This window comes from Pieris rapae, chromosome 20 (genome assembly GCF_905147795.1).
Source record: "Pieris rapae chromosome 20, ilPieRapa1.1, whole genome shotgun sequence".
Taxonomy (NCBI): Eukaryota; Metazoa; Arthropoda; class Insecta; order Lepidoptera; family Pieridae; genus Pieris; species Pieris rapae.
Genome location: NC_059528.1, coordinates 1,179,234 through 1,192,714, shown reverse-complemented (window position 1 = coordinate 1,192,714; position 13,481 = coordinate 1,179,234). Strand labels below are relative to the sequence as shown.

The window sequence follows — 13,481 nt, the reverse complement described above, 5'->3', positions numbered from 1 at the left end:
TTAAACAAATGATAAAGAAAAAGGCGATTAAACTAAATGCATTATGACACCTTTAAATTGTGATTTAAAAATTTTACAAAAGTAAAATTGTGTTTTATGAACACATTAAGCCATTAACATAAAGAAAACACATTTCAATAATAAGTAGGTCTGTATGTTACCCGAATTTAATGCACGCTCTGATTCCTTCGGGCGTACTCAGATGATGTTAATGTGTGAAATGATATGAGATAGCCGCTTCCGCAAGTTGACAGTCTTCTGTTTTAATTGTGAGAATAGTTCAAACCTTAACGGGTTTTCCGGGATTGTTAGTTAACTGTAATAAATCAAAATTATATTTGAGTTTCTTTTTTACGTAACAGTCATATTTTAAACTAGCGACCAGCCCAATTATTCTATTCAGCAATCTATCGATCATTTTAAATATGAAAACCACAGCCGAGGTGTAATATAAAAGTTGTCATATGTAAATGAAATCATTTATTCCATAAACCACCTAAACTGGCACTTATGAACGTTAAATAAAATATAAAGATGATTCTAGCTGTCCCTTTCAAAAGGTAGTTTCATGTGGAGAAGAATGGACAAGAAACTCCACACTTAGGGCCTGTTTCACAATGTCCGGATAAGTTCCAAATAAGCTATTTATTAGTTATTGGTAGGATAAACAGTATATTTGCGTTTCACGACTGTCAGATAGCGCTATACGTATGAAATGTGAAGTATCTTATTTGGAACTTTTATCTTTCGAATAATTTATGTGTTGCATAGCTATTTGGCACTTTATCCATACATTGTGAAACAGGCCCTTACTCTTTTAAAATATTTGTATTAATAATTAAATAATTATATTTATGAAACAACAAATTCACATAACATTCATGATTTTCTGTGATTAGATTTGGTAGCTCACACAGAGCTACCAAATCTAATCTAAGCAGTTGTTTAAAATAAGCGTGTAGAATGTCGAACAAAGAGGCTTAGTGGGGCTGCATTCTCGCTAAGCTAGGGGCAATCATTAAAATCGTGGCCACGAAAACAGTTCACACTTTGTCGTTCCACAGCTGAGCGTTTTTAAGGCAGTTTTTGGTGCACAAGTATTTCCGAATGAATTTGACTTAGGTCCATCAAGAAAAGAGTGAAATAAATCTTAACAGGCTAGCAATGAAATTGTGAACCTTCTCTTGTATGAAAGGAGGACTCCGGAGGTTAGCCTCCTGCCTCCTCCAGCCTGCAAAAACTTCCCACTATTCAGTTTAATCGTACTACATATTTCATTTTTCCTTTTTTTGCGTGACTCAATAATTTAAGACACAAATTTAGAAATAAGTCGCGCGGTGGGAGAAATACATCACCTTCATTTAAATAGTAAGAGCAGTGTTGGCCTAGTAGCTTCAGCGTGCGACTCTCATACCTGAGATCTTAGGTTCGATCCCGGGCTGTGCACCAATGGACTTTCTTTCTATGTGCGCATTTAACATTTGCTCGAACGGTGAAGGAAAACATCGTGGGGAAACCGACATGTCTTAGACCCAAAAAGTCGACGACGTGTGTCAGGCACTGAAGGCTGATCACCGACTTGCCTATTAGATTTAAAAATGATCATGAAACAGATTCAGACATCTGGACCTAAAGAGGTTGTAGCGCCACTGATTTATATTTTCATTTTAATAGTCACTTTTTATTTCTGCAAGATTTTTACAGTCATCGTATCGGAAATGTTGCTCACTTATAAATAAAAATCCATTTGTGTACTGTAATTATGCGAACGTAACGACCTCGGAAAAGAGATCCAAACACCTATTATATACAAAAAGGATACTTAAATAGATTTCACTTACCTTATCATATTTTAATTAGATTTTTATTTATATAAATTATTGTAATTAATTTTCAATATGGTTACACAATTAATGTTACTGGAAATTCGCAGGCTCCTGAAATGCAGTTCTTAACTTCATCAGGAGCCTGTGATACGTGTTTGTTATGCAACCAGTTTTTTGACGTTTCCCCTTTGAAGCTGCCTTTTTGAAACGCCTGTCAGATAGCGCTATACGTCATGAAATGCGAAGTAGCTTATTTGGAACTTTTATCTTTCGAATAATTTATGTGTAGCTATATATTTGGTACTTTATCCATACATTGTGAAACGGACAGAAAATATTTAAAATAAAGACAGTTTATTTGTTTCTTCCCCAATGCGAGATTTCTGCAATTACTTCGTTGTTTTTTAGATCAGCCTATCTTTCTGGAAAATTCCGTGATTTTAGGTTTAAGGTTGAGATGTGTTTAAATAATTAGACATTTGATTAATATCTATTCTCGATCCTAATATGTTCTTTCGCTGGTAATTTTTCTTTTCTGCTTGACAAAAAAAAACTTAGTTATCCTTATTTTATATTAATTTGTAAATATATTAATGGTATTTTTTTAAATATTTATGTTTCCCTCCCTATGTGGTAAATAAATAATATATTTTAATAGTATTTTGGCTGTAAAATGCACTCTGTTATTAATAAAGATTTGGAGCATATAAAAAACCTGGTTGCTTAACATAATTTATCAAAACTTCTAAGTATAATATGCTTTCCAAAACATTTGGCAAATATCGTACAAAAAATCGTCGTATGAAACTGCTTTTAATTTGTATGAGATTTACAAAATGTTTTACCCGGTTGTAACAGTTACTTCCTATACATAATTCAGCTTTAAAAGGGGGGATTTCTATGAATTTCCTTTTTTCCTGGCCCCTCGGCAGCTGTTCACAGTTAGTCGGGAGCATGGACGCGGAAAATTATTCGCTCAACGCTTCGGTGCCGCGATCTTCGTCATCTATTGCGATTTAATAGCCACTGATTGCGATCAATATACGACCTCTTTACAACAATATAACTCAGTGGTTAAAAGCGTAAAAAATCACTCTTTCACTAGTATATGAAATCTTATAAAAAGGTTTAGCTATGCTATTAAAGAACGCTTTTGTAACCGATAATTTAAAAAAAAGTTGGAGTTGATCTTTGCGACTTCATAAAGATGAAGATGTAATTAAACATTGGCCTCAAGTGATTTACCTGTTGTGTTGTGTGTAATGTAATCAGCCTTATGTGCCTGATGCACGTCTTTTTTTGGTCCAAGGCATGCCGTTTTCTCACTAGATTTTACGTCACTATTAACGGCGGTATAGTTAAAATATAATAGGCCCATTATTCTTAGGCTTGTAGAAGGTAAAACGTAAAATTGATTTACTGTCGATTAACTGACGATTTATTCTATTATGCCATTTATTCTATTAGACCATGCAAGAGTAAGTACTCTTGCATGGTCGAATTCACCTAACACGAATAATAATCATGGTATAGATTATTCCTGGTATAAATACTCGTGTTTAAATTTAAGTTTGGTTATACGAATGTCAAATGCGCACATGGAAATATCCTAGCACAGACATGGTTTGTATGCTAAAGCTGCTAGGTCTCAGATAAATAAAAACAAACGAAAACTATATCAATACTCATCTGAATATTCAATAGAATGTCATCTCAATTACACCGCTACCTACATCACACCCACTGGGCTACATAAACAAACCAGGGTGTGAAACAAGTATTAAAATATATGACAGGCGTCTCTGCTTACGGTATTATAATTATGGAATATATCTAGGACCTCCTATTAAGCTATATCTAAATGTGTCTTATAGGACGTGTTGTATATTATGTCTTGCTAAGATATAATTTTTTTATTCAATCATAAAATCATATATATGCTTATTATTGAAGTTAAACATGAGGGTACAATTTTTACGGATGAAACGGGAGTGAGCTATTGAGATTGAGAGAGAGTGAGAAGGAGAGATCGAGATAAAAATACAAGCTATTGGTTGATGTATTCGTATTGTGTTTGTTTAGTAGTGACATATTAGAACTTTCATGGCAATTCTGTAACAAACGTCTTGTGCAGTAAACGCAGAATTATATTTATTTATATTCATTAGCAATGTAGTGGTGGTGAACATACTGGTACATGATCTTCTATTGGAGCTTTTCCCTTATTAATAATTAATTTACAAAGAAGTTACACTTCTGACATATTGCGTACTTTGTACACACGCACTTTTTTGTCAGTTACAATATTCTTAATTTTATATTTTTTTTATTTATTTTACAAAATAATATAATATATAACAAAATGTTACATTAGAAAACCGCTGTGGTTTGTATTAATGTAATCATAGCATTCTTGTTTAGGAGCTTGACAAATGCATATAAAAGTAATTTTCTTAATTTAGTGTAGGTAAGCGGTGAGTCTATGTAGTGTATATTGCAGATATAAGCTTTTTGAGTGTATTATGCCGTTGAGGTCCCGGTAGAATGCGATAGCGACCCCGGAGCCTCTGTAACGCGGCTTTGTAGGTATTTGTCGAGGTGTTTTTAGTGGGTATTGTTATATTTCCGAACCAATTCGACTTAGGGCAAGAAAAGAGCGTACCAATTCTTAAAAGGCCGGCAACGTACTCGCGAGCCCTCTGGCATCGAGAGTGTCCATGGGCGGCGGTAGTGCACATGCAGCCCATTGCAATTGCAAATAGATATATATGATTTCTTATATAATTCGTATGCACAGAGGATAATGCCCAATGGTATTAACACTCTTATTTGAAAGGAAAAGTGCATAGTTGCACATTTTCTCGTTTGCCTTGAAACTTTCTTTATGTTAATTGGAAATATATTCGACATGATCACTCTATTTATGAAAACATACGAATGAAAACGCAATAAAAAATATTTTATACTAGTGACCCGCCCCAGCTGCGCACGGCTGCAATGCTGATGAAAAGCATGTTTTTATTATGTATTGTTATTTCCGTCGCTGGAAAGCTCCGATAATATACGCGACATATACCATCACGGACTTTTCTGTAGACCTTTTCAATGTGTACAATACTTAGTACATTATTTTGATAAAACTCGTAGGGTTCAGCCTGCGTTTGCAATGTAAGCGGAAAAAATGTAATTATTTACTACATCACATTAGAAACCTCAAAAATAACAGTACTTCTCCACTATTTAATGGATGTTATTATACATATAAACCTTCCGTAGTTGCGTAGTTTCAAAGATTTAAGCATACAAAGGGACATAGGGACAGAGAAAGCGATTTTGTTTTATACTATGTAGTGATAGTATTTGTATGAAGGAAACACAAATAACGGTTAAAAGGAGTGGCGGAGGGTTTGTAGCCAGTTCTTATCTACGTTCTCCGCCCTTGATGTAAGAACTGGCAAATTTATAAGGATACAATTCTTATCTACGTAAATAAATGATTATAAATACTACTTGGTTTCTGCCACAGATTAAGTGCCTCGTCATTAGTATGTTTACACTTGTGACGTTTTTTTTTTCGATATGTTTTCATTGAAGGTATTAATTAATATACGCATATAGACAATACGTCCATATTTTCATAACATATTCCACAATTTTGGCGACATTGATTTTTTCCAAGGCATCCGAAAAATTCTTTCGATATAAATAACTCTAGGCGTTTTAATACAATTTAAAATGTGACAATAATACGAAAATCAATCATGGTCATAAATATCATTTGCGTCCTAACAATTTTATCGAATTAATTTCTCGTAAACTTAAATCTCGTATCTCGATAAGTTAGTAATATAATATTTTTAGCAAACCGATCGCCTGATAACCCCGGTTCAATAAAATAACAATCAAACCCAACAGTCGGGTGGTGTAACGGTACATTTCTATAAATTAAACGGCAGTCTATTAATCGTAATTTATAGTGCTCCGAGGTTGTAAATCAAAGAAATGTCGCGCGATGGTGCTGCTCCGGGAATTATACTAGACAGTTCACAGTTTGACCTCTTTTCTTCTTTCTTCAAAGGAATTTCCGGTTTAGTTTGTTATGTAATGATCAGGTAAGGTAGACAGTCAGGCACTACTAAGTTCATTATACACATTACTATTCGTCCATGCGACTTGGTGTGTGTAAAACTTTCCGATCGGATAGCTTCCTTTCTTTTTTGATTACATTGATTTTTATTAATATCATTGTTATTTATTTATATATTCATTCTAAAACAATGTGTATGCCTAAATATACAAGGAAATATAACATCACAAATTTAACACTCTTACACATACACATCAATTACATTAGAACTTAAGCTATATCAAAAGAAAAACTAATATTATATGTCATAATAATAATCAAATAATCTAAAAATATATATAAAAAAAACTGTAATAAACAAACAAAAATTCAAAACTTAAACCACATTAAGATTTAAGAGTGTTTTGCAGGCTCTTTAAGTTACGGAATGTTGTTTTATGATTTTCTACCAAAATAAATATATCTGTATCATCATCGGACGCCGAGGCAGAATACGAATTTTCACCCTTATCACCTCGACGTCCGCCGTTCCAAAACTGAGCGTCAACTGTAGAACCAGCTGCCCACTGAAGTATTTCCGAATGAATTTGACTTAGGGGCCTTCAAGAAAAGAGCGTAAAAATTCTTAACCGGGTCGGCAACGCACACGCGAGCTCTCTGGCATTGAAAGTGTCCATGGGCGGCGGTATCACTTAACATCTGGTGAGGTTCCTGCCCATTTGCCCCTGTAGAACAGGGGCAAATGTAAAATAAAAAAATATTGTACACACATTGTAGACATACTCATCTAAGGTACCTATTGCCGTTTAACCACCATTTAAATTCTTGGACAAATTGCAATAAATTTTGATTACGGAGTCCAATGATAGCTTTATTATCATTGAGATGTCATGTTCATTATATTGTACGTTCTAATGACGGCTAGTTTCACGTTTTCACTGAAATCATAGAAATTATAGCTTTCCATCTGGATGTTGCTCTTTAGTAGGTTAACACTATGTTAGAGACATTATAATTGCTAATTACATATTCAATGAGCCAGTTACAACCTTAGTGTAAGGTTCCGTTACACTGCATTCCTGCTTTTGAATAAAAATATACATAGATATGGGAAAAGATAATAAGAGTAAGGCTGGCTTAAAGGACCTCTATCTAACTCTCTACCCAGAGGTGTTCCGATCAAATCGCAGCCGTTACTTGCTAAACACTTGCTGCCAAGGTAAAGGAAAACAAGAAACTGTCAATCAATGACATATTTCAGGTCAGGTTTTCTTGAATAAACGAATGAAATGAAATTCATTATTTGTAAAACAATGTCTTTATCTGCTTACTAAACATTAAAACTTTTTCAAGAAATGTATTTAGTAGTTTACACACATAATATTGTCTTTTATTAACATAGCTTTTACACATTTAAAGAAAACACTTTTTATCGGATTGAAGCTACGTATTTTATTTGACGTTTCGCGTGCTTTACAGCGTACGTAGTCATTCTGGTAAATTTAAAATTATGTTTATAAGTTTACAATACAAATACATAGTTTCAGTCCGGTAAAAAAGGTTATAATTCCACGTTTTATTTTAAACTACTCTATAAATCCTTGATTACAAACAGTACGTAAAATGAAATGGCTAAAAAGTAATGATAATTTGTTTTTAAAAAACGTTTCGCGTAAACGGAAGCAGGAACATGTATCGTTTAGAATACAGTGTATATATTAATAAGTATATATCTAACATATATTTTAATCAGCAAACTAGAACATAATAACGCTTTAACAATATTAAACCTGCTAGTAACGTTCTTTCAAGTTTTCTCATTTATTACGGCGACGAAGATCTTTAGATGATAATACGACAAACTAGACTCCAGAAGATATACCACTCCTTACATAGAAATTGTATTAGTTGTTTAGTTTTTTCGAAATCAGAGAATTATCATAACTCTCCTTAAACGTAAATATCAAAAAAGATTTTATAAATTCGACTATTATTTAAATGTTCAGTTTAAATTTGTATGATCAAAACTTGGCAAGAAAGTTATTTTCAGTTTGAGTAAAACTATAATGACTCCAAACTTCATCCGCATCATCTTTATGGCTAAGTATTCCACAGTCCACTAAGTCATAACCTCCAATAAGTTAAAGAAAACAACGCACCTACTAAAATAGGTGCCCAATGGGTTGCGATTACTTCCTTTTATGGTCGTCCGCGTAGGCATGGTTGCCCAACCTATAAAATAACAATAAAGTGATATAAGAAAGGTGCTATTTCTTTTGAAAGTTTTATAACTGTTTTACAACATAAAATCATTAGTTTGATTGTACATTCTAAAGATTTTTCTTATTACGTAGAGAGTTATATCTGTTTGTAATGATCGAAAGTGAAAATGTAGAAATGGAATATGAGATATTGACATTTTCATTTTATAGTCAATTTATATAAATGAAGATTATCAAAGCATTTTTTTAATAATTAAAATACCTTAATTTATCGTCATCCACTTACAATAGGATTTTTTTTGCTTCTATTTTAGATATACAATTCTCGTGTTGCGGTGCTTGTGGTTAAACTCCTCCGAAACGGCTTTACCGATTCTCATTAAATTTTGTATGCATATTGGTTAGGTCTGAAAATCGGACAACATCTATTTTTCACCCCTCTAAATGTTAAGTGTAAGTCCATCCCTAAATATTTTTTTTTAATTTTTAGATAAATTTTTATATTTTTATCAACTGTATCAACAGCATTAAAAGATACATACAACCCTAAATTTTCAACCCTGTACGATCAACCCCTATTTTTTATTATAAATGATATACATGGCAAAACGGCGTTTGCCAGGTCAGCTAGCATATTATAACTAATTTACAACAAACTCTAACTAGCAACGCGACAATGAATTTATTAAACTGAGTTAAGACAACACTTCTGTCTTAGTCCCGGACCTGAATTCAGTTTCTTTTCTATTTATTCCTCTGAATATTATTTGTTACCTAAAACTAGGAGGAGGATTAGTTAGCACGCTCGAATCTAAATACCAAAAGTCCTAGCACTCATTGCTACAAAGGGTAATAAATAAATATTCGATCATGTTAAAGCCGGTTTGTTTACAAAGGCGGCCTTGACCCAGTACGACCTACGACCCGTGTTTACGCCAAGTTCGCGCCATAGGCTACGCACGAATAGCAATTTTCTACAGGTGCTACTGACACTAAAGATTTACGCACGTAAAGATTCTACAACGGTGTAAAAATATATTTTAACTAAGTCATCACATAATTTAATCTTTTTATATTTGCATTTTAATTTTTTAATAATATTTTTAAAAATCGGCATTGTTTTCAGTTATTGTATTACGTAAATTAAATGCTATTGTAAAGTTTGTCACTCGCTATTAGTTTATTATATTCGCAGAATTAATAGTAACAATCTTGACAGTTGTTATAATTATGTTGAATTTATGCTATACTTACAATGACTAATATTCAGAGACAAATCGACACCAACGCAACGTCGGGCGTCGATAACCTAATCTATTATTTTTAATTATTTGTTTATTTATTTATTAATAAAAATACTCCTGCCCTAACAAGAGCAGGAGTATTAAACTGACAAAGGTGAGCAATAAGAGAATAAAATATACAGACGAAACAAAAAAAAATTAATTAGGAAAACAAAATCACATAATAAAAATACAAGAAATTAACTACTATAGGCAAACAAATAATATAACTTTTGCCAGCTCACTCAACGGACAATGATAAAGGTCCGGTTAAACTATGTATTTCGTTAACTATATTAATACACCGAATCATATGTGCCCTATGCAGAAGGTTAGTCCTAGCTGTGGGCACATGAAGTAACGGCGGATAATGTCGCTTTCTGACGGGTACGTCAGAAACGTATAACGTATAACGTAATACGTACGTATGATGGGTACATCAGGCACATTGAAGCTAAGGTACTGAAGTACTGCCAATTTACTGTCCTTTCCATATAACAATTTAATTAAGTACATCACAAGCGTGAATTCTCTGCATACTCTTAGCTCGTTGTAGCCCATAGAATCAATAATAAATAATGTTGGATACATGAATGGATAAAAAGGGTACTCACAGTACATCTTAAAATACATGTGCCTCAAAATCTTATGTGGTTTATCGCCTGTAATTTAATTATTATTAGTGCATATTTAGTTGTGTACTAATAAATTAAACAATTACTTCTCAGATATTTCTTCTTCTTCTTCTCATTCGTTTCGCTCTTGGCAGAGCGGTCGTGATCGCTATGTAGTAGAAGGCGCAGATGTAATGCGCTTCACGACGCTCCGCCACCGCTACCTATTGGAGGTCATCCTGCTGCACTGATTCAGTGTTTCTCCTACGGCGGACTTAATCTGATCAGTCCAGCGTGTAGGTGACCTGCCGCGCGGTCTAGCGCCTTCCACCTTCCCCTGGATGACAAGGCGTTCTAAGGTCTGATCGCCACGCCGAGATACGTGACCGAAGAATGTAAGGATGCGAGATTGTACTGTTGAAAATAGACGCTGCTTAACACCGAGTTCTTGAAGTATCGAGACGTTTGTACGAAACTCAGTCCACGATACCCCAAGCATTCTTCTCCAGCACCACATTTCGAGAGCGTCTATTTTTTAATAACAACATAATGAATATTTGCTTTTGCATTACAGATGAGACTGTCGGAGTAGTATGGGCCAAGCGGGCAGCCAGCCGGTGGCGGAAATTCCGCGCCGCGCACACACACTGCCACACGAGCCACTCAGACACGCACCCAAGGTAAAGTATTCACACGAATTATACACAAAAAAAATGTGAGCCGTCACGGGACGCCTGGTAGATGTGAAACATCGACATTATTTTGTAAAAGTAATATGCAGAAAAGTTCAGACTAGTAGGAACTAATAGGAACTAAATATGTCATAATGATAAAATAAAATATTACGATTTTTTTCCAGATAACGATGACTATTTGTTGAATAAACATTATTTTCATTAAATATTTTTAATGTGAAATTTACTACTGCATTTAGACTGTATATCATATAGCGCGCCACGCCAGAAATCGGTTTTACGTGCGGCTATAGATGTTTCACATCAATAAGTTGAAGTGACGTGAAAGAGTTTTAGGATTTTCATACCTGTTTCTAGGATTAGAAAACATCGTTAGGAAACCGTCATGTCTATGTCTCTTGAGGAAAGAGTGCCGGAAAGTTTCTTGCTAGTTCTTCTTGTCCGTAAATTAAGAATTAATTCAAGTTCTTTTATGAAAGTTCATAAGAGTTTATTTATGTATTATAACTTCGTTGTATTTCAATAAAAAATTGAACATAATTATTTAATTTGAAAAGGCGGCCTTATCGCTTTCGAGCAATCTCTTCCAGGCAATCACTGTGAGGAAAGAAAAAAATGTATTAAGTGTTTATCAATATGAACAAAGTTATTGTTGACTTTGACTTTGAGGCTAGATCTTGATTTAGCTAGTTTTAGATAAGATATGGTACATTTCAGGTGCTGCCAGCGCTATCAGAGTCGCCGCGGCTGCGCATCACAGACAATGGTGCTATACTTCACTCTGGAGGCACCATTAGTGGCCGCCGACCCTCTTCGATGGTTCCCGACGTGACAAGGATGTCACAAGGACATGTGGTAAGGAACTTGTAAAAAAATAGTGGTAGCTTTCTCTATTACTTACTTACCAAAATGTTAATTTTTTTTAAATGCGTGAACTTCCATTTTTTACTTTTTTTACATAGAATAGGGGGCAAACGGGCATGAGGCTCACCTGTTGTTAAGTGATACCGCCGCCCATGGATACTCACGATGTTAGAGGGCTAGCGAGTGCGTTGCCGGCCTATTAAGAATTTTACTTGACGCGAGAAAATGTTTATATAGACCGGTTATAAAATGGTTATTTTAAATACTTAGAAATGCGTGTATAAAACAATATCTAGACGATTAACAGTATTTATTTTAATCAGCTAAACAGTTTTCAAATCAGTACGCTATTATTAGCAGTATTATAGCTCATTACTTTTTTACTTAAGAAACGTATATTAGTCCGAACCAGCGGTTTCCTTTGATCTTATAATGAAGTAGTTTAAAGTACCTACTCGTCTAATGAAGTTGGAGTAAGGAACAAATATCTCCATCTAATAAGAGCTTCCGAGATTAAGCTCCACGCTAAAAGCTCTTCTGCATAATCATATTTAATGAGAGTTATGTTTGACATTCAGTATCAGGTAGCTTCCTTGTGCAAGACAACTATAGATTGTTTATATTGTAGGCAAAGAGTAGCTAATAATTACTATGAACGATTATTTAATAGAATCCTTCTTAGAATAGTCAAAAATGGCAAATAATTCGCTAAAATAACAGGCTGAATATTATATATAACTAATTCAATAGTGTAACATATTATGACTAAAGCCCATATTTGTCCCTTTGGACCGTTTATAAACAAAGTGCTTTCATTAACTCGGAATATGAAGGAAAATCAACATGAGGAAACCAGAATGCACAAAGAATTGCGATATATGTCAGGCTCAGACGAGCTATCTACAAACCTATTTATCTAAATAGAAAAATATTACATGAAACACTTCTAAAATGTATCTATGATATGCCCATTAAAGGCATTTTCTATACTTTTAAGAAAGCAACTTAAATCGTAATTGATCATGCTAACTAGAACTTTCCTCACCTCTCTTCTTATTTTAAGGAATTTTTTCATATATTTATTTAATATTCAAATTCTATTTCCAGCATTCCAATGTCTATCGGTCGCGTTCCGCAGGCGGAGCAGAATGCGAGCAAAGATTTGAACGTGATCATCTACATCGGTCACACACCAATCTTGACATCAGGCATAGTGACTGTAAGTATATTACTTTTTATTATCTTATCTTATATCTTTAAACCAGCAATATATATATATTGCTCGTTTTTACATATTACATATATTATATATAATATATATGTAATTGAAATTTCGGAATCGGCTCCAATGATTTTCATGAAATTTAGTATACGGGGGGTTTTGGGGGCGATAAATCGATCTAGCTAGGAATCATTTCTAGAAAATGTCATTTTATTCGTGTTTTATCACACTAATGATTTTTTATTATTCCGTCGGTTAGATCGAAAAATATTATTCATATTTCATCATTTTATTAGTATGTAATTCGTACTTAAATATACTTTCCAAAAACAATAATAAAAAGAATGCCGAGCAAAGCTTGGTCATCCAGGTACTATTCATAATTAGAATAAAATTGGTTTCATCCATACTAACAAGTGTCATCAAAACAGTAAGCATGCTTAGAGTTTTTAGAAAGTATAGAATTATTAACAACCTTTTAAAATTACCTAAACGTGTATATATTAAATCTCATTCCAGCAAGCAGTTTGAACAAACGATTTGGATCAGAGCCAGACCTTCGAATTGAGGAAGACCAAAAACCTCGAAGTAACAAACACTTTCGGAAGAAATACAGGGCGCCCCAACCACCAGCTAACCATGTAAGAAACCATATCATCTTTTACGTC

The 13,481-nt window shown here is 33.9% G+C and overlaps 1 protein-coding gene across 3 annotated transcripts in view; it reads left to right on the top strand.

Annotated features, from left to right (window-relative positions):
* Positions 1 to 13,481, top strand: part of LOC111000830 — a 98,234-nt gene that overhangs the window by 55,463 nt on the left and 29,290 nt on the right. For all 3 annotated transcript variants that reach the window (XM_045632637.1, XM_045632635.1, XM_045632636.1), the window contains exons 4-7: positions 10,607 to 10,712; positions 11,445 to 11,582; positions 12,699 to 12,810; positions 13,333 to 13,454. In XM_045632637.1, the coding sequence (XP_045488593.1) occupies positions 10,626 to 10,712; positions 11,445 to 11,582; positions 12,699 to 12,810; positions 13,333 to 13,454 (459 nt within the window). In that variant the 5' untranslated portion in view covers positions 10,607 to 10,625. The remainder of the gene's footprint in view (positions 1 to 10,606; positions 10,713 to 11,444; positions 11,583 to 12,698; positions 12,811 to 13,332; positions 13,455 to 13,481) is intronic.